The sequence below is a fragment of the Protobothrops mucrosquamatus genome, unplaced genomic scaffold, assembly GCF_001527695.2.
Source record: "Protobothrops mucrosquamatus isolate PMUCROS unplaced genomic scaffold, P.Mucros_1.0 scaffold554, whole genome shotgun sequence".
NCBI lineage: Eukaryota > Metazoa > Chordata > Lepidosauria > Squamata > Viperidae > Protobothrops > Protobothrops mucrosquamatus.
This window is the reverse complement of record NW_015386857.1, coordinates 266467-288582: the sequence shown is the minus strand read 5'-3', so window position 1 is coordinate 288582 and position 22116 is coordinate 266467. Positions and strand designations below refer to the sequence as shown.

General features: G+C 41.3%; 1 protein-coding gene across 2 annotated transcripts in view; it reads left to right on the top strand.

The window, feature by feature from the left end:
- The first annotated feature begins 907 nt into the window (after nucleotides 1-907).
- Nucleotides 908-22116, top strand: part of HMGCS1 (3-hydroxy-3-methylglutaryl-CoA synthase 1) — a 28868-nt gene continuing 7659 nt past the window's right edge. The window contains exons 1-4 of one of the 2 annotated variants that reach the window (XM_015817119.1): nucleotides 908-995; nucleotides 17530-17987; nucleotides 19231-19356; nucleotides 21286-21450. In XM_015817119.1, coding sequence (XP_015672605.1) covers nucleotides 17540-17987; nucleotides 19231-19356; nucleotides 21286-21450 — 739 coding nt within the window. In that variant the 5' untranslated portion in view covers nucleotides 908-995; nucleotides 17530-17539. Of the gene's footprint in view, nucleotides 996-13386; nucleotides 13439-17529; nucleotides 17988-19230; nucleotides 19357-21285; nucleotides 21451-22116 lie in introns of those variants that run through there. The other variant, XM_015817118.2, reaches the window with a different exon arrangement.

Genomic DNA, 22116 nt, shown 5'->3' with positions numbered 1-22116 from the left:
AAAATAATTGAATAAATATTGAAAATTATCATTACTTTCCACAAAGCTAAGATGCTGGACTTTTAATATTTTGAAAATATCAAAACATGTTCTACCATATATTCTTCTGAACAAACTGCTTCCAATAGCAGGCAACCTGCTGAAGATAAGTCCACAAAGAGGACTGCAAGTCAATAGACCCCTTTATTGGAAGTAATTAAGATGCATTAAAAGTTTCCATATGGTCACAACAGCTTCATTCCTTACAGCACCAACTGTCCTTCAAACTGAAGATGCAAGGAAGTAAATCAAGAACCTTTTGAATCCCATTGAGTTATTTTTATGAGAAATTTCCCCAGTATGACATCATTCAGAGTCATTAATACCAACAGCATCATTCCCAATCAGTATGTTTGCTCCATCTTTGTGCACGTTTAACAGTTGCTGCTAACGCCCAACTAAAGGAAGCTAACTTTTTAAATAACAATCACCAGATCTTTTACTTTTTCTCATGCTGATTCCCCCGCCCAATGAAAGATTCATCCCCTTGGATAAGTAACACGATGCTTCTGGACTCAAATAAGAAGAGCGCCTTCCTCCCATTGCTAAGCAACCGTCTCCTCTTTCTCACCAGAGGACCTAGAGCCGCACTACCCTCACCCTGCAGTCAGCAGTGATCTCCTATTGGGTGCCGGGGTCTGACGTCACGCACTCCATTACCGGCCCGGGCCTCAGAGAAGCGCCCATTGGCCACCCATTCTCTGGCCACGCGGCGTCACTTTCTCACACCACCCCCGCCCTTTTTTTTTCATTCCGCTTCGCTCATTGGCGGGAAAGGTAAGAGGCAGAGGCTTCGGAGCGCCGGCTTCTGACAGGGCAAAGGGAGCTGCCACTCACCAGTTTCGAGTGGCAGCCGAGGCGGCGGGGCTGGTTTAAAGGCGCATCTCCAGAACTGTTGCCTTTCAAAGCTACCGATTCGGCGATTGAGGTTGAAGGCGAGCCATTGCTGCACACAGGTGGGTTGGACCTGGAGGGAGCGGAGACATTATTAGTATTTTTTTATTATTGTGGTTGCGATTATTAAGTGTGCTATTCGTGTGGTCCAACAAAGCAAAGCAATCCTCTCCACCTCTCTATAAATTCCCAATGGGATTCACTTTCAGAAAACCTTGTATAGAATTAAAAGCAAAAAAGAAAAGGAAAGGGGAAAAAAAAGAATTGGATAGGTAGAGGATTTTGCCCTTTAAGAGAGGATTCTTCCGCGATCATTTATGGAGTTATAGAATTAGATGGGATCCTCTTCTAAACCTTTGTTTGCTTGGTTAAGATTAGTTTTTTTTTGTTCTTGCTTTCTTTCGTTTTCTTGAAGGACAATGTAAAAATGTGTGGATACATGAATTTATTTTAAAAGACTATCAGAGATCCCAGATAGGATGAACCCCAGATACAGGAAGGGATTTGTCATTCATAAGACTAGTTTGAGATTAAGGGGCGCTTTTTGCAATAGGTCTCTGGTGCATACTCACCTTCCCTGTTTCCTCCTGGGAATCCTGTCACTATGATTGTTAGGTCTGCTGAAGAACCAAAGGATAACTCCAAGAGAATAGAACAAATGGTAGGTGTGAAAAGTCAGCCACAATCTGAGCTTTTAATTATGTTTTTAATGCAAACGTAATTGGTTGGAGATGGTGGTGTAGAACATGTTCCCAGAAAGTGAGACTATTTGCTCAGCCACATCCTGGTAGTGTAGGTTTTACTGCAAAGCTCAGTCATTCACCCCATTCAGGGGCGTGGGTTGTCTGAGAGAGCTGCCTGCATCTCTTGCTTAAATTCTTCTTTTAGGCAGCATAGCAACAAGGAAATTGGCTTGTCTTAAGTGGGCAGAGGCGGCAATTGAAACTGTCTTTCTTATGACATTTGCATTAGGTCTATTCTTTCCTACAGAGACTAAGGGAAGGCAGGTAGGTCATGGGAGTGGGCATTATTTTGTCACTGAATTGTCTGCCTTCTCTCAGGTGCCCTGCCCAAACAAAATCCAGAAGCGATTGTTCCTTGAAAATATTAGGCACTTGTCCATTTGTGCAAACAAATTGTTCTTTCCCCTTCCTTCTCATGAAGTTTTCTCAAATAACTAATGAAGAAGATAATGATTAGGACAGAGAGTTGAACCTTGGCACTTTTAAGAGGTGTAGACCAATTCCCAGAATTCCTCAGCCAGTAAAGGAATTGCACTCTTTCAAACTCAAAATCCCTTTGAAAATGGAGGTGTCTTAGTTGAATGCATTAAAGTTGTTCAGGATATAACAATTAACATTAAAAAAATTACAAAATATTAACAGGAAAAAAATTCTTACAAATTACATTGGACTGGAACAAATAAAAGAATAATATATGATAATTTGGCAGTTTAAATATAATACAGGAGTCATATTAAAAGTTGGCTAAAACAGCCAAAGCAGTAAGAATTGTCAGTTTAAATAATAAAAATTAAGACTTTCTAATCTGAAACAATCCATCTGGATTCATAGTATGAAGAAATTTAGATACGAAGTCCTTACGTGACTTATTTTTACAATGCATTACATTATCCACTCATAAAGTATTTCTAATTTGGTGACCCAACTTTCATTGGCTTCATAATACATTAAACCTTGTACGCCCTTATGGTTCTTAATACATTATGTGAACCCTGCACAAATCTATATAATTGGATTGTCATTTGGAACAGCTGTCTTAATTGAAGGGAAAATTATGGACAGATGGTTAGATGAAGAGCACGAAAATTAGCTCCTTGCTCTATCTGTGAAACTAGTGAATGTTCTGTACTTTTCATCAAACATATAATAGTCAAACTGCCAAACTTTAGGATGCCTCTGACTGAAATTGTCCCCACCAGTTCTACTTAGGGAATTTAGCCTTTCACCAGAATACAACTTGCAATTTTCTTGGCAGCTTTATAGAAACAGTCTGAGGCTGCCTTCTAGTAGGACATTTGTTTTTCTTTACAGTGCAATATGGGGATACAATTCAAGGCATTTGTCTCAGTTGGATTAAGTGTGTCAGAAAACTACTAGGATGAAAGTGCAAGCTGGGGACTTTTATTATGATGATTTTAGTAGAAATGTCTGCTAGTTCTAAGGTTATCCGTCCCCATCTACAGATCTGATACCATTTCATGCATAATTTTGTTCATCTGTTTGCAAGGATTACGCTAGCAAAAAAAGAGCTGTCTATATGAACCAGCAGTATTGAGATCAGTGAGGCAAATTAACTGTACATCTGGTACATTCTAAGAAATTCAGTACTGTATTAGCTGTTGGGATTTACTTGTAAATAAATCTGCTACAGTTGCACTGTTGCAATTTATCTCCTTGATCTTGGCAGAACTTAGTAACAGTAACATTGTCCAAAAATGTCTCAAGATTTCACTATACAGTCAACTGTTAAATTTCTAAAATTTTTAGGGTGATTGAATTTTAAGGTGTGTCCCTTTTTGGCTAATGTTTTGGGAAATTTTTAAATTTAACCAAGCAGAATGATGTCATATGTTGTTCAGTCTCTATTAAAATAAATGGGTGCTTTCTAGTTACACCTAAATTCTTCTAAATTGCATTGATATCAGTGAGAGACCTCTGCATATGTTTAAGTATCTCCTATTGAAAACAGATTGGAAGAAAGTAGCTTCATTGGGTATTTCTATCTTCTTTTTTCCTAGCACACTGATCCTTCCTTGCTTGTTAGTCAAATAGTTAAATGAACAATGTAAAGATGCTATGATGTATTCATTCAGCAAATTTTCTATTTCCTTCCAGTGCTCTTTTTCTTCCCTGTAATATGCACTTTATTTTTAGAAAAGCACAAAGGGAATAATTTTAAATATAGGAAAAACTCCACAATCCACAAGGCAATAATTTGATTCAAGGTCACAAAAAAGTGTGCAGGCTCTTATGAAGCAGCCTTTATTAGCCAAATTGTAACTATGATTGGAACTTTTCTAGAGGGGATAATTGTAAGAATGTGTGAAAAGAAGAAAAAATAGAATTTTTTGAGCTCCTAAACGATTAATAAATTGTGATATAATACTTTGCTTTCCCATAGAGTATTGCATCAGGCACCCACAAAATTGTACTTTTGTGAATGACATCTTGAGTGTCTTACATAATGAATGCCTTTAGCCAAATGCCATACTTGCAAATCTGACAGTTTGGAGAAAAAGCATTTTTTCTTTTCTCAAAATATTTTAATGTGATCAACTTGATTCATGCCTGTGACCAACTTGATTCATGCCTCATTCTATAATACAACTCCTTTAGTTAAAGTATGCCATGTTTTATAAAACATCTGAATTTAGCTTCCACAAACCATGGTTAAACAAGCACAGTCAAAAAGCAGAAGTTGAATTCTACTTTCCTTTTCCTGAAAAGGAAAGGAGATGCTACATAGGATTTAATTATCCAGTATATCTGTGAGAGAAATGTTAAGATAATTTTCTATAGGGATGCAAAAAATAGGTCCTTTTGGCAGACTTGAAACAGCGACACCTTGTGGCTTTCTATAGTGATAAAAATAGAGCTACAGTAAGTTAATTGTTATTAATAGGATTAAGTATGGATTAACTAATGGTTTACTGGTAATTCAGAATGAGAGTACTATAATTATTATCAAGCATGAATGAGTGAAAGAAATATGTATACCTGGAGATCCCCAAGTTTGGCTTCCCTACAGTTTACTTCCTGGACTTTTATTTGCAAAGTTATTTAAAAGACTTACCATATGAATGGACACCCAGCTATGTTATGCATATCAGTTCCAAACTGATGAATACCTACTTTTGTACTTTCAGTTATACACAAAATTAGATTTGGTTTAATAACCACAACCTTCTACATTTTTAACATTATTTTTTTATTGGCAACTGAACTGGTACCTACTACACTGCTGTATCTGTGGGGCGTGCAAAAAACAAACAAACACCAAATCCTCAGTATGGGGACAAGATCAGATTTGTGTGGGCTTTCCCCTATGCCTGATACATGTACAAACTGGATGACCTAGCTCTTCATCCAGACCTTTGGTGAGTGTGATAGAAGCCTCTACTCTTTTTTGTCCCACAGGTTTGTTATCTCTTCCATCTTTGTTGTTTTTATTTTGTGCAGTTTTCTTGTTTTAATGTTTTTAACAATTTGTAAATCGCCCAAAGTTGTAGGGAATCGGAAGACCTATACCTTTCATAAATTGTTCTTACTCAAAGAAGACTATTATAATTATCACTGTTAGGACAATTAGTTAAATAGTGAAGAAGTAATTTTAGAGCAGAAGATTAATACTTTTCCCAAGCAAAATGGGCTCCAAAAACAGATTCTCATTCAAATGCAGACTTAAGATCGGGCTATACTTCATTGGAAGCTGGAAAGAAAAGACTGCCTTTCTGCTATTCCAAGACACTTCATCCCACTCTCTGTGTCTGACATTTTTACAAGTTGTGCTGAGTTATGGTTTGCTGACTTGTGACTTACCAGCTACAGCAGGGGTAGGCAACCTCGGCTCTTTTATGACTCATGGACTTCAACTCCCAGAATTCCTGAGTCAGCAGCTGACTCAGGAATCCTGGGAGTTGAAGTCCATGAGTCATAAAAGAGCCGAGGTTGCCTACCCCTGAGCTACAGTGACTAATCATGAGAACTACGCTATTTTGGTGAGAGGAGCAGGAGCTAGAAAACAATCTTTTTCCCTCATGGCTCCAACATTTTTGAACAGCCTTCTTCCAGAAGCTAGGTTTCGCCCTTCAATGATTAAACACCCAAAGTATTGTGCTTCATTTACTGCTGTTTATTTTGATTGATATTGTTTTATGCTGTTGTCCTAAGCTGTTCGGAGGCTAATACTAATCAGCAGCACGTAAGTTCAATAAACAACAAAGCAATGACAAAATAATACAGCATGCTAAGCCACAATTTAGTTTGTATAATTTTAATTTAAGTTTAGAAGTTCCCAAATATTCTTAGTTCAGTGTCCTTAGCATCTCCCAAACCATATGCTTGGTGGCCCAGGGACCGTTCTATTCATAAAGTAGTAAAATATCCTGTGACATCCTAGGGCAGTGATGGGGAACCTTTTAGAGACCGAGTGCCCAAACTGCAACCCAAAACCCACTTATGCATCGTTGGGTGCCAGGTGAGTGTGGCCCATTGGCTGGGTGTGGCCAATTGGGTGGGCATGGCTGCGGTGGTAACGGCAGACTGGGTGGGACTAAAAAGTTCAATCAATCAATTCCAACTTTGCAATATCTTTTTTTTCCCCGCAAGAAGTTGAAATTGACTGATTGATTGAATCTTTTTTTTTTTTTTGCACACGGCGGCGGAGGCCTAAAGTGAAAAGGTTTTGTAAAACCCAGCTGAAGGCCTAGGACTGGGGCGATGGTGCGTGTGCCCACAGAGAAGGCTCTGAGTGCCGCCTCTGGCACCAGTGTCATAGGTTCGCCACCACTGTCCTAGGGCATTGTGGCACACAGTTTGGGAACCTCTTAGCTTGTTTAGTCAATTCAGCCTGTGTAGAGTTGCTACATGCATACCTTTTATTTTTAGATGAAGTTCAGGGGTATCCAACCATGGCAAGTTTAAGACTTGTGGACTTCAACTCCCAGAATTGTCCAGCCAGCTGGCTGGGGAATTTGGGAGTTGAAGTTCACAAGTTTTAAATTTGCTAAGGTTGGACATCCCTGACGGAGTTCTAAGTAGCTAAAAGATTAAATTTAGATTGCATAGGGGAGTAATTATCTTGTAAAGTCAAGCTCAACTCTAAGGACTTTATGAACATATCCTTTTAGGAATTTTGCAACATGACATAAGTGGTTTGTAATATTTTCTTCCAGGATTTTTTTCTTCCCTGTCTAGTCTACAGTGTTGGGCCTCTTGGCCTCCTGTACAGAGTCTAACAAATCATCATGCTTCAGTTAGATGCTGATACTAAGGAGAATTTCACCTCCAGTGCTCTGCTCTGATTAAAGTTGAAGTCCTCCCAAACACCCAAAGGGGGAGGTTTAACTGTATTTTCCATGCTGCACAAAACATTTAACAATGAGGCCTTTTCTTGACTATAGAAAAGGGACAAGTTTTAATGCTGCAGTATGAAAAGACAGCAAGTGACAAGATTGTATCCTGTTTCCTGAAAATTTACATGAATCTATAAAAACTCAAGAGCAAGTGTGTGTGAATCATGTTTTCCACCTTATTTTACATAATACTGTGCTTTGAAAATAGAAGTAATGCAATATTGCCATAATTTGGCATCTAGTTTTAAGCTACGTTTACATATCACATTACAGGTGATATGATATGATTGGCTTTTGTTTATCATAGGGGAGAAGGGGAATCTTTGGGGGAAAAGATATGCTTTGATTCAGTGGTTGACTACTGGTTTATGGCTTGCTATTAGGAGGCTGCAGCACTTGGATGACTGACTGAGCTTGAAAACTCACAGTATCAGGCTTTGTTAATAAACTACTTGGATAGGAGGCTACAACGTGATCTCAGACCTAGGCTATATTGGCATGTCAGAGAAACACCACTGCCTTAGAAAACTGTCTGGATGTGTCTTCGCTGATTTGAAGTAGCATTTGATTCACTACTGATGAGACTAGGGTCTAAATTAGAATTGTCTATAGCAGGGATCCCCAATCCCTGAGCCACAGACTGGTACCAGCCATGGGCTGTTAGGAACCGGGAAGCAGAGCTGGAGGTGAGTGATCGGCAAGAAGCAAAACTGAAACCATCCCCCTCCCCAGGTTCGTGGAAAAGTTGTCTTCCACGAAGCTGGTCCCTGGTGCCAAAAAGCTTAGGGACAGCTGGTCTATAATACATGATAAATTAGTATGACTTATTGCTACATAAGTTTATCTATCTATCCAACAAGAGTCAAACATGGACTTATAATTGCTCATCGGTTATTTCTATATTCTTTCATACAAGTTTCCTTTTATATGTTGACAATGTTATTATTTTAACCCTTATTCTAGAACAGGGGTAGGCAACCTTGGCTCTTTTATGACTCATGGACTTCAATTCCCAGAATTCCTGAGCCAGCCAAGCTGGCTCAGGAATTCTGGGAGTTGAAGTCCACGAGTCATAAAAGAGCCAAGGTTGCCTACCCCTGTTCTAGACCTAAATGTCAGTAACGTGAAGACTTGTTTAAATAGATTTATGACAGAATTATGCAAAATGTAAATTGTAGTCTTTCCCAAGAGGGATAACAGATGTAATTAACTGAAAGATAATTGGCACCACTATTGCACAATTGATGGAGATAAAACAGCATACACAATTCCAATAAGGAATCAAAGATAATCTGTGCAAAAGGCAATTTATACTAGATACTTACTTTGCTAATATTTTGTTTATACCTCTCTGAATAACTTTTTTACAGGTTAGAGTTAATGCTATGTCATTTGAATCTGGAGGAAAAATATAAAGTGTTTCTGCATGATTATTTCTGTCCTAAAGAGGCAGTTTCTTATGTTTCGCTGCATGGGCCCAGAGATAGAACTTCATGTTTTACACAAGTTAGCAGGCCAGAGGAGGAGAATGTTAGCAAACATTTAAGAATTATTTGCTTCCCAATTCCATCCCAAGAAATTATCAAAGCTGTACACTAGCTCAGTCATGTGGTGCTTGAACAAGAAACTTTCCTCCCTGATGACATTTAAAAAGGAATATTAACATCTGTATCCCGTACCTTTGGCCTCAAATTCCCAGGATAGTAAAAGATAATGAGAATCATAAATCATTAGCAGTACTTATAAATAAAAAATGAAAGCAAGGAAGTAATGTACAGTATGTTAGGCCTTCTTTGCAACTCTTTGATTCTCCTTCTTGGAATATAAATTGTGCTAAAGGTTCTTAGTCATTGGAGATTGAACCATTGGGAAAAGGTTAATTCCATTTCTTCTAGCTAGAAGGTAAGGCTTTAAAGCCTCTTTGTATTCCATGGAAGTGCCCTCTTTTCAATGACTTTGGCTCCACTCTCTAAATTTAAAAGCCTGTGGGAAGGCAAGCTAATCAGAGCACTGATAAAAAGCAGGAGCCCAGAGGACCCTATGTGGCCTCCTACAGCTACTGCTCAACTTACAACCACAATTAGGACCAGAACTTCTGTTGCTATATGGTTAAGTGAGTCACGCTCAGTTTTACGACATTTTTTTGCCACGACTGTTAAATTAATCCAGTTTCCCCTATTGACTTTGTTGGCAGCTGCCTGTAAATGGACCCCAGGATGTTGCAACCATCAAAAACACATGCTGGTTGCCACGTGCCCAAATCATGTGACCATTGCAACAGTCATAAGTACGAGGACCAGTTTTAAGTCACTTCTTTTAGAACCGTCCTAATTTCAAATGGTTGTTAAACAAATGGTCATTGGTCAAGAACATTTTAATTTTTCACTTTTGAATCTGGATTGTTGCATAGCCATAGAATTTAACTATTACAATTTTTAAAGCTCTAATCCAGTGGTGGCGAACCTATGGCACGGGTGCCAGAGGCGGCACTCAGAGACCTCTCTGTGGGCACGCGTGCCGTCGCCCCAGTCCTTCAGCTGGGTTTTATAAAACTTTTTCGCTTTAGGCCTCCACCGCCGTGTACAAAAAAAAAAGGTTCAATCAATCAGTCAATTTCAACTTCTCGTGGGAAAAAAAAAGATCTTGCAAAGTTGGAATTGATTGATTGAACTTTTTAGACCCACCCAGTCTGCTGTTACCATGGCAGCCACGCCCAGCCAATGGGCCACACCCACCCAAAGGGCCACGCCCAGCCAATTGGCCACACCCATCCGGCACTCGACGATGTATAAGTGGGTTTTGGGTTGCAGTTTGGGCACTCAGTCTCTAAAAGGTTTGCCATCACTGCTCTAATCTGTTCCAGCTACAGTATACAGTACAAATTATTGAGAATGCATATTTGCCCCAGCTGGCAAATATATATATTGGCTTCAACAGCATCTTGTCCACTTAGCATGTCTGCTGGCTGTGGATGGAACAATAAGAAATAGGTTTTGAGATACCACCCACATATAGCACATTCAGAACCTCTTCTGTTCCCCAATGCTCGCTTTCTTGACTTTATTAGACTTCCTTTGTTTCTTTCTAAACTGAGAAGTTCTACTTGCACCAGTATTTCTCAAACTTGGCAACTTTAAGATATGTGGAATTCAACATCAAAAATTCCCCAGCCAGTCAGCTTGAAGTTACCAAGTCTGAGAAACACTATACAGTACTACAATACTACACTCAACAAAAGCTTAAGAGCTGGTTGTTAGGGAAGAGGGGCTTTGTGAGAGCACTTTTTCAAGCTTTTCTGACACCTATTTTGTGGCAAACTAGGTCTGTTGTCTATCTGTCTTAATCTGTTCTCAGGGTGACCCTGTCCAGTAGACTGTGTTTGTATTTGAAATTCCAAATACAAAGCATGCCTAGAACATTTTGTACATGCCCCAAGTTGCTTGTAACCAGATTATGCCCCCCATTTAATGATTTCCAGGAAACAGCATACAGTACAACTGTATGAACATTTGTTTTGATTCTCAGACAAATGATGCAGAACTCTGAAATTGAGTAATGAGCATTGTTTGCACACAATCCTCCAATCTTACTGCAACATCAGCACATTTAGCTGTGCCAAAGGTTGAGTAAAGGTGAACAAGCACTAAACTTGAGTGTACAAATTCTAGTCTCTTTTGCAGCCATTTTAATGAAGTTCTATTGTTTTCTTAAATGTCGCTATTGAGGTATGCATTCAATCACAACTTTAATAATTTAATAATGTGCTGGTGTAGGAGAGATGGAAACTTGCACTCGATTTTGTAAACAGCCCAGTGGCCTAAGTAAAAAAAAAAAAAAGGGGGGGAGTCCTTTTGTGGATCAAAGAAACATGCAATGATTTAATATATAGACCTACCTTTAGAAAGCTCAAAGATAAAATCACAAGCCCTATACACATTGGAAGGCTCTGAATAGGGCAAATGCAGTTTGCATAGTAGCCAATTTGATCTAGTGCAGTGATGGTGAACCTATGGCATGCGTGCCAGAGGCGGCACTCAGAGCCCTCTCTGTGGGCACACCCGCCGCCGCCAGCTCGCACAGGTCCATTAGGCCATGGCTTTTCAACCAGTGGTACGGGTACCACCTGTGGTACATTGGCCCCTGGCAGGTGATACGCCCCTGGCAGGTGATCCTAGAAAAGTGGTAGTGGGGAAGGGGAATGAGCTGAACCGGTGGCAGCACCGCACAAGCCTGAGGGAGAGATGGCTGGAGCTGCAGGGCTGTCAGGGCTCAGCGGAAGCACCAGGATCAGTGCCGCTTTCCAGCTGATCGGCGCTTCTTTGGGGCTGTCAGTGGAAGTGCCAGAATCAGTGCCAGGCTCCAGCTGGAGCTCGGTGCTGATCCTGGTGCTTCTGCTGAGCCCTGAACAAGCACCAATCAACTCGAAAGCGGCACTGATCCTGGTGCTTCTGCTGAGCCCAGAAGAAGCGCCGATCAGCTGGAATGTTGCAGCATCTCCAGGGTCTTGTGATTTATATTCAGAAGTTTGGCAACTGATTCATATTTATGACGGTCACAGTGTCCCAGGGTCATGTGAAGTGACCAAAACCTGCTGCAACCACCCAGCAGACGGGGGGAATAAAAACCAAACACCCCCCCCCCCCACTGCCAATCCTCAACAGAAATGCTCACACTGAAAACCTCGGACAGGAGGAAGAGCGCTGCCTGGTGGGCAGGCAGGTGTCTTGCTCGGCTGTGGCTTGGGGGGCACTTTTTTCAGTGCCATTGTAACTTCTAAGAGTCACTAAGCGAACTGTTGTAAGTCGAGGACTACCTGTACTTTATCACTTTTTTCTTTTTTTTTTTTTTGGGTCATCAAGTTTTTGACACCTTGCTAGGCGACTGGTGGTACTCGGATGTTGCCATATCCTAAGTGGTACAATGGGTGAAAAGGTTGAAAAGCCCTGCATTAGGCCACTGCTGGCGCCCGGAGCGGCAGCCCCACCCAGCACAAAGGCGAAGCAGCTGGCTAGCAAGCTTGAGTAGAGATGGTAGAGCACGCCCCCATACGTTCGCTGGCCTCGCCTTGCTCCGCAGCAATGACACCCCTGCCCTACCCCCCTGCCTCACCCCGCAGGATGAGCCTCCTACCCACCGCCCCACCTACCAGAGACCCCTGGATTTCCCCCAATCCTGCCCAGCCCCCACAGGTGTCCCCCCCACGAGCAACATCAAGGTGGCCACACCCACCCTAGCCACGCCCACTCAGTGGGCCATGCCCCCCCCAAGGGCACCACAATGCTAATGCGGCCCTGGCACTTTGCGATAAATAAGTGGGTTTTGGGTTGCAGTTTGGGCACTCGGTCTCTAAAAGGTTCGCCATCATTGATCTAGTGGTTAAGTTGCTGGCCTAGCAAGCAAGAGATCATGAGTTCTAGTCCTACCTTAGGCATGAAAGCCAATCACTCTCTCTCTGCTCACCTCATAGACTTATGGAAAAACAGAAGGGAAGAATATTAGGTATGCTCGCCGCCTTATTTATAAAAATAACGCATGATAAAATAAAAATTTTAAAAAGTAATCCAGCATTTAAGTAATGAATCTACTGTTCACAAAATATATATTCATAGATGCAAATCAGGGCCATCCTAGAACTGGATTCCAACTCCCCATCAGACAGTAATGGAACTTAGCTTGTATTGGCCACATCTGGAGCGCAACCGCTAAACCAGTGTTTCTCAACCTTGACCATTTTAAGGCATGTGGACTTCAACTCCCAGAATTCCACAGCCAGCAATGCTGGCTGTGGAATTCTGGGAGTTGAAGTCCACATGCCTTAAAATGGTCAAGGTTGAGAAACACTGCGCTAAACTAATATAATTCAAGTACGCACACCTAAAAAACTATATCGACGTAACGTAACAGAATAATGTTAGAGACGCGCTGTCGCTACCCAAGACAAACGGTAGAAGACTGGAGAATCCAAAACTCTCCCTGCCTTCTCTGCCTTGGAGTTCGTTCACCCCTATTTAAAGCGAAGACAATTCGTAGCTCCCACCTAACACTCGCTCGCTTTCCGGCTCGCTTCTCTGAAGCCCAACCGTCGGCAAAGGCGCGTGTGCGCCTGCGGGGAGGGGCCGCCCTTGGGGCAAAAGGCGGGGCGACGGCGCGAGCCACGAAGCAGCGTCCTAAGACGCCCGATTTCTGCGAGAGGGGGGCGTGTCGCCCAGAAGCTGGGCGGGCGCGTCAGAATGAAGCAGGGGGCGTGGCTCCGCGGAGGAGGGGGAAAAGGAGGTGCGCGCCCTCAACTGGCTTTTTAAGAGAACAGCGCCGGTCTTGGGGGGGGGGGAGGAAAAGGCATGACATGTACGCATGCGCGGTCAGGGGCTCGCGGTGTCTGCCGGAGCCGGTGATGGGATTCCACTGCGGGTGAGTGGCGGGGCGGGAGGCCTTTCGCGAGCGGGATTCGGAGGCTGCCTGGGAGTCGGGAGGCTGCGGGGGAGCCAAGGGAGAGGCGGGAGACTCCTAGTCCTGCTCTGGGACGGGACAAGGGGAAGCAGGACGGGCATCTCTTTTCTCCCCTTCGGATCCCCGGGCGCCTTCCAGGAGGCGGCTGTGGCCAAGGGCATCGCGTGCTTAGCGGCGGAGCGGCGCGTTCTCCTCCCTTTCCTTCCCTTGTCGACTGTGGGGGGAAACGCGAGTGTGCCCAGGCAGACTCGTAAGCCGTCAGTTCTCCCCTCGTCGCCTCCGATGTACCGGACTCCAACTCCCATGGGTCCCTGCGTCGGGCTTGGAATCGTAGGAGCCGAAGCCCTGCACATCTGGCCCGCCTGGGACTTCTGGAGGAAGCGGGCAACCCCCTGCCCGGAATGTGTGGGCTGATTTCAACAGTTAAATCGAGAAGAATCAGTTTCTGTCTCTGCAATAGAAACAAACTTGTCCCGGTATCGCGTCCTAACTTCTGGTTTCGTTATATGTGTGTATGCATGTGTGTATATATATGCATGGAGCAGATGCCTGGCAGTGTAAACAGCTTGTAGTTTATTCGGTGTTCCGTTTAGCGTTGATTTTTAGGTGTATTAGGCATAATAGCTATGCTAAAGTATTAACGAGTGGAAAAAAATATATAACTATCTGAACAGACTTTCTCCTGGCAAAAATTAGGGTTGCCAGGTGTCCACTATTTGAGTGGACAGTCCACTTTTTTCACATTATGTTCACTATTTTTTTTTTCACAAAATAGTGGACATTTTTTTTATTCAAAAGCTTTATGATGAAATGGTACGTAATCTAAAGCTGTACAGTCTACTTGCTTTACTACTTAACCCCCCCCCCCCCGCTTGTCCGCTATTTTTTGGAAGCAGACCTGGCAACCCTACAAAACGTGCCTTGTTACCCAGTTTGCAGCTACTCAGCCCACCCCTGCCCATAATTCCTCAATCGCTAGACATGCAGTATTTTCTTAGAAACTGTTAAACTGCAGTGTTTCTCAACCTTGACCATTTTAAGGCATGTGGACTTCAACTCCCAGAATTCCACAGCCAGCATTGCTGGCTGTGGAATTCTGGGAGTTGAAGTCCACCTGCCTTAAAATGGTCAAGGTTGAGAAACACTGTGTTAAAGGGTTAAAGTTGAGCTAATTTCTGGACTTGTGTCCATGGTGGTCGCAGTCTCTCATGATTCTGTCTTTTTTGTAATGTTTGGTTGTTGTTGTTTTTGTAAATTTCAGGTGTGTAGAAATATTCACCAAATGATTTTCCAGTCTTTCTGCTTAAGACAGGTGTTCAAGGAACATCCTTAGTTGCATTATTTTGTCAATTTTATTTTTGTATTTTTAAAAATTAATGTTTTATATTGTGAGTCAAAAAAATCAGCTTTCCATCTGGTCCACAGTTTCTCTTGAGGGGAAAAAACAAATGCTGTAAAATTATGGTGTAGTGGAACTCTGTTTGTGTTAGAATATGTGACTATATAAGAATGTGATTCCTTGACATAGGAATGTTTTATATAGAATTGTTTATTACTTATTATATTGCTGTTTTAATCTTACTTGCCTATGTTAATTCTGAGTCAGTTGGCAGACAAGCCTAGTGAAATAAATAAAAAATAGCAAATATGTTTTTGTTCCCTGGGGAAATCATTAATATAAAACCTATGAAGCAAGCACAACTCAAACAATTATTTTATGACACTGAGAACCATACTATGTTAATTTCTGTTTGGGGAACTGCCATTGTTGCCTCTTATTCCTGAGGGCAGTAACTATTACACTGTGTTGTTTGTTGTCATTCCTTAATTAGTTCATTAGAATGTAAATTTATTTTTCAAGAATAATCATGGCAAAGGCCAATGGTTGTCTCTCTGGTTTGAAAGCAAAGCAGTGCAAAAAGGAATGTGAGTGGCAGGAAGAGATCAAGCTGATATAGTTAGAGCAGTGATGGCGAACCTTTTAGAGACCGAGTGCCCAAAAACTGGCCCCAGCCCCGGTCCACCCCCCTGCACCGCCCCTGCTCTGCCCTCCATCCCCTGCCCCGCCTGCCCACAGGACCACTCACTGCCTCCGGGCCCACAGCAGATCGCCCAGGCAGCCCAGCAGCGCTATGGCGACCACACCCTCTGCCCGCGCCCTGCAGCATCAACTGCATGATGGGGTGTGAGGGCAGAGTCTTGTCTACGCTGCCTGGCTGCCATGACCTTGGCTGCGCTGCTCTGTGTGGGCCACGCTCAAGGGCGAGTCTCCTTCAGGGGGGCTGCTGGAGAGGGGGTTGCGGGGGAGAGGCAAGGCTGGGGCAACGGCACGTGTGCCCACAGAGAGAGCTCCAAATGCCACCTCTGGCACCCGTGCCATAGATTCGCCACCACTGAGTTAGAGTAACAAAATTGTAATAAGACTAAATTGGTTAGTATTGTGAATTCTCCCAGATGAGGCAATTTGAGAAATTTGAAATAGTTGATTCTTGGAATTGCCTCTTCAGTCAAGAGTGGTGTTCTTCAGCTGTGTAATGTAGCAAAGAGCTATTGAGGAGACCTGCCAGTAGGGCATGCGGTCATTGGATAGAGTTGAGACTTCTGTATCACATGTGCTTGTTTTATTTATTTCAGGGTTTTACTAAATAAGCTTAAGGTGTAACAATTACGCAGTGCATGAGTCACTGGGAATATGATCTGAACTAATACGAAAAGTTTCGTTCCAACTACAGTACGTAGAAATAGAAAGTAGATGTTAACAGGCATATAGTTTCCATATCCAGATATTGTGTATTTCTGAATTTCTTTAACATTCTTGGCATTTCTTCCCTGCATGTTTCTTTCTCCCCATTCTGTTTCATAATTTTAAAAGAAAAATTATATTGCTGCAGAGATAGTGATATTTTTTAAATGCTGTTCAGTAGTATTTATGTACATGTCACCAGGTATATTTATGAACAGGAACAGCATTGAACACATCCTTCAGTGCAAGAAATCTAATGGTACATCCTTTTAAAAGACAAAACAAAATGAGTACAGAATTTGCTTTTTAAAAATCAGATTGTTATTAAAATAATGAAATTCCACACAATTGTATGGATGCATGACTGGCTGGGGAATCCCGATAGTTGAAATCCACATGTCTTAAAATTGACAAGGTTGAGAAACATTGTCCAAGGCTAAAATTAGAAAGTGACATAGCATCAACTAAAGCAGAGAAGAATACATTTCTATATGAAGTATTCTTTCAGCATGAATGTATATAAACTTGTAATAGGAGTTAAGAATGCTCTAGTCCAGGGGTGTCAAACTTGCAACGTCACATGACATGTGACGTATCGCAACTTTTTTGCCATTGTCGGCAATGGGGTGGGCGCGGTTTCGTTATGATGCATCCGGCCTGCGGGCCACCAGTTTGACACCCATGATCTAGTTGATAGTATAAGGTTAGGCATTGCAGTAGCATTGCAATTAGAAATTTTTTTTTAGAGAAAATGAGCCGTGGTGGCACAGTGGTTGGAATGCAGTACTGCAGGCTAACTCACTCCTCACTCCTGGAGTTCGACTCTTACTGGCTCAACCTTCCATCCTTCCAAGGTGGGTAAAATGAGGACCCAAATTGTTGAGGGCAATATGCTTAGACAGGGCTGTAAACCATTATGAAGCGGTATATAAGTCCAAGTGCTATTGCTATTTATCTGCTATCTGTATATCCAGTTAAAATATGAGCATGTGTTGGAAGTTCTGAAATGTTCTGTTTTCAAGGAAGTTAGTACAAATGGGGGCTCCTTCAACACCTGCAGTCTTGGATATTTTTTATAATATAGTCTTATATTAATCAGAGTAGAAAACATTGCAGCCATTTAAACTGCAATTGTCTATACCATCTCTGCTGCTGCTTTTCCCATCTGTTTACTCATAGCTGTTTCTGGAACAGCTTAAAATTGTCTAACTGATAACAATTACTGTGTCAAATATTGGATTAATGATATTTTTTAAAACTAAATTTCAGTATTGTACATTGGTATAAAACTATGCACTTTTTTTTTTAGATACACCAATATGCCTGGATCTCTACCTGTGAATGCTGAAGCCTGTTGGCCAAAAGATGTGGGAATTGTAGCTTTGGAGATCTATTTTCCTTCCCAGTATGTTGACCAGATAGAGTTAGAGAAATTTGATGGAGTGGGTGCAGGAAAATACACCATTGGTTTGGGACAATCCAAGATGGGCTTCTGTTCTGACAGAGAGGATATCAATTCACTCTGCCTCACTGCAGTCCAGAAGCTAATGGAGAGGAACAGTCTGTCATACGATTGCATTGGAAGACTTGAAGTTGGAACGGAGACGATCATTGACAAATCCAAATCCGTAAAGACAGTCCTGATGCAGCTCTTTGAAGAATCTGGTAACACAGATGTGGAGGGCATTGACACAACAAATGCATGCTATGGAGGCACAGCTGCACTCTTCAATGCCATTAACTGGGTGGAATCTAGTTCCTGGGATGGTAAGTTTGATAATCTGGGGCAATCTAAATCCTTGAAAAAATTGAAAAAGGAGTCAACAAGGATACAATTTCCAAAACCCTTCATAAAAATACCTTAGTGCTTAACCCCTATTCAAATCAAGACACTGACAGTTTTCCCGATATGTATTTCAGTTGTTGCTTCTTGGCCACAACTTGTTAGAAATGTAGAAAGCCAGAGAGGTAATGCATTGGCAAATCCTCCGTTGTTATTTACATTGCAGAAAACTATTTTAAAAACTGGCTGCCTAGGTTTTAATTATTACAGCATCAATATGAATCTGTGGGAGGAACTAATGTTGATGGATCTTTAATTTCTAGTCAAGTTTAAAATCTAATTGAAATAATTGCTGATTACAACACTATACTAAGTAGGATGGTGCAATGTTGACATGCAGAGGTATCAGAAATTATCCAGATGAGGATAGAGATTTGTATCCTGATATGTGAGGCATAAAAAACATTATAATCACCCAAAAGATAATGGTGCTAGTCATTGTTCTATCTGTAAAATAGGATAAATTCTGGTTGTCAAGTCATATTTATTTGGGTAGCTTTTATAGCAGTTCTTGCTGCACTGGTAAATTTTTCAAGACAAAACTCTTGATAAGCGTCATTGAATGTAGCAACTAACAGTTATAATAGTGTAAGTCAGCTTAAGTTGAAATATAAAAATACTCTGTGAAACAGAATTGATGTCCACACTAAACATTCTAGTTATACATTAGTGCTAAATTTACATATAGCTTTAATTAATTGCAGCTACTAGGAAAATAAAAATGACCATGCATTCTTAAAATTCATGTGAATTTGGGCTGCAGAGCTGAGTTTTCAGGCTTCCATAAGAAATCCAGCATCATCTTAAACTATTATTAAACTAATTATGAACATTTTCCATTTATCTTGCAAGTTCTGTGGCAATTTAGACATACTTTTCTCTGTGTTACTTCCTTGTGTTGACACAAATGTCACTTAGAAATGCTCACACTTGTCCTCATTTACAAAATGCAAATTTGTATAACAGGATATGTGTCAACACAATATAATCAGAAGTTCTTAATAGGATTTTAAATGCTAAATATAGAAATGAATGGTTGCAGTTGATTAAAATAGTTGCAGGTTGAAAGTAACTCTGGATGGGGTTGTTTTTGTTTGATAAGGTTGCCACCACTGATGTCATAATCTTGATGCAGTCCATTGATTGCCAGTATTTGTATTTTTTCAGGGCGTTACGCACTTGTTGTTGCTGGAGACATAGCTGTATATGCCACTGGGAATGCCAGACCAACTGGAGGAGCTGGTGCTGTTGCTATGCTTGTGGGTCCAAATGCACCCCTCATTTTTGAACGAGGTCAGTGCTCTGTTACTACTTAATCTATAAGACATACTGTTTACATTAATGGCCAAGTTCACATGACACACTTAACCAAATTAGTTACAATTCTACACTCACATATTTGGTTAGTTTAACTTCCAGTGTATATAGATATGTGTACCTCAGGGTTGAACTCTGAGTCCTTGGTGCTATCTCAGTTGGATGGTTTGCTTGCAGACATTTCATTACCCAACTAGGTAATGTCATGCCAGTGATGAGGTAACTTAGTTGGGCAATAAACTAAGCTCAGAGCACCAAGGACTCCATAGTTTAACTTTGATCGGAGTTTTGGGGATAGCTTAGCCTGATGCGTAAGTCCAGGGCATCTGTTTGGGGTTCTTTCACCTGGCTGAGATAAAGTGCCTAAAGTCCTTGAACCAGCACATCTTATGCTAGCATCTTATGCTTGTATATTCTAGCTTTTGTTGACCCACTGGTAATCCTTATCCTGACACATACAGATCAGCAAATGGTATTACATAGGGCGTGCTAAGGATAGGGATTACTGGATTCATCAAGATTTATTTTTCTTCCCTCCCACCAAGTATCATCCTGGTCTTTCAGTAGAATGAAAGAATCAGGGATTTTTGAGATATGGATATATCGGCTGGTTTAGCCATGTATCAAAACCTGCCCAGACTTAGTACAAATGTTTTTGCCCAGGTATGTCAAAGGAAACTCGACCATCAGCTAATTGTGATTGACCTTTCAGAATGAGCTTATGTCTACTCTGAAATTTCCAATAAAAATCTGAAAGCACCTGATCAAAGGTTATTCCAGAAGAGCAGTAAATGCATCTTCAAAAACAGCTCTTACCACTACTATCACCATTCAGCCATTGCAGGTAGTCCTTGACTTACAACCATCCATTTAGTGCAGTGGTTCTCAACCTTTGGGTTGGGACCCCATTTGGGGTCGATCGACCATTTCATGGGGGTCGCCAAGCAAGGCTGTCCGCCATTTTTTTGTCCGCCATTTTTTTCCCCTTTTCCGGCAGGTGCCTTACCTCCCTTGGGCTGGGCCAGCTGGTGGTTGGCCTGCTCCGTCTCTGCCACTTGCCAGCTACGCCTCGGCCGGCGCAGGGGGCGGAACCACGCATGCGCGGCGCTCCCGGGCAGGGAAAGTCCTCGACTTACGACCGGTTGGGTAGTCCTCGCCTTACGACCGGTTTAGTCCTCGACTTACGACCGGTTTAGTCCTCGACTTACGACCGGTTGGGGTCGCGGCATTAAAAAGGTTGAGAACCACTGATTTAGTGACTGTTCAAAGTTACAAAAAAAGAGACCTGGGAGCATTCGGCATAAAGGCAAACTTTAAACGGTATCTGGAATAGGTTAGGGATGAAATAGGCAATCTAATGAGAGCAAGGTAGGAAAGGCAGAGGTTGCTGGAATATGTTTGTGCCCTGATTCAGTACAACTGAGGAAAGACTCGTTTATGTCTCTTTGTATTGTGCATCCCCAGAACAAAGGTTAAGTTAATCACCACATCAAGTGAATACTATAAACAATATCCATTGTCAGTTTACTTTCTCTGCTTACTTTGCACTTTTAAAACATCAAACTAACAAACCTGGAGTAATTTCCTCTTTTCTACCTGTTAAGAGTACAGTCATAATTTTTCTACTGATAATGCAAATGGATTATTTACGTGAGCATCTATACAAATGAATTGGCTCAAAGATTAAGAGAACTAAATACAATAATTCTACAAAACCCCTCTCTTTGGATGTTAAATACCACACTTTTCACTTTCTCAGAGAAATGAAAAATTGAAAGTACTTTCTTACTTCTTCAACACTTCTCATATCCCATGGATTAATTCTAGTTCTACATAGTGCATCTCGGTATTGGAAAAGCAGCTTGTTAATAGATAACTCTTTTGTATGTGAATTTTTCCCTATAGGATTGCGTGCGACCCATATGCAGCATGCATATGACTTTTATAAACCTGATATGGTATCTGAGTATCCTGTGGTAGATGGCAAGCTATCCATACAATGCTACCTCAGTGCACTGGATCGCTGTTACAATGTCTATCGAAAGAAAATCTGTGCTCAGTGGCAGAAAGGTACGTCCTGCTAAAAAATATAGTTGTAGACTTAGGCTCCCCTTTTTTCTCTTTTGGATGTTATTCTTTTCTATAATATTTTGAAAGCTCCTACAGACTTAGAACATTTCCCATTCACACTTGAAAATGGCACACAAATCTTTTACTGGTTTAGGAACGCAGAAGATCTTGAAACTAAATTTTTACTGTAAGGACATTGTAGCACTTTATTAATACCATTTTGACTCAGGAAGGGCTTTGTTTGAAGAATTGTAATAATAGTTTTTAAGAGGTGTGTTTTAATAATGCACAAGACTTATAAGTTTTTAAGAAAAAGCACACCTGATAATTTTTAGAAAGTGGAGAAATACCAGATGAGGAAAAGTAGATATTTAAAATGGGGAATATTATTCCACTCACGAAATAATAAAGTAAGAGGCAGGTATTGTAAATAAATGAATTTTGCTAAATTGAAAGAACAGGTAAAGAAAGTATGGACATGCAAGAGGAATGACTAAAGCACATCAATAAATAAATATTTAGCCCTATATGTGTATTGAGGCTTTAATCAAACTGGGATGGTTTGTGTTTGTTGCCACTATGAATCTTGAGAGATGGTATCAAATTTTGTTAAATGATAAGTGTAGGATTTGTAAATTGTGAACCCTGTTTTCAAGAGTCTTAATC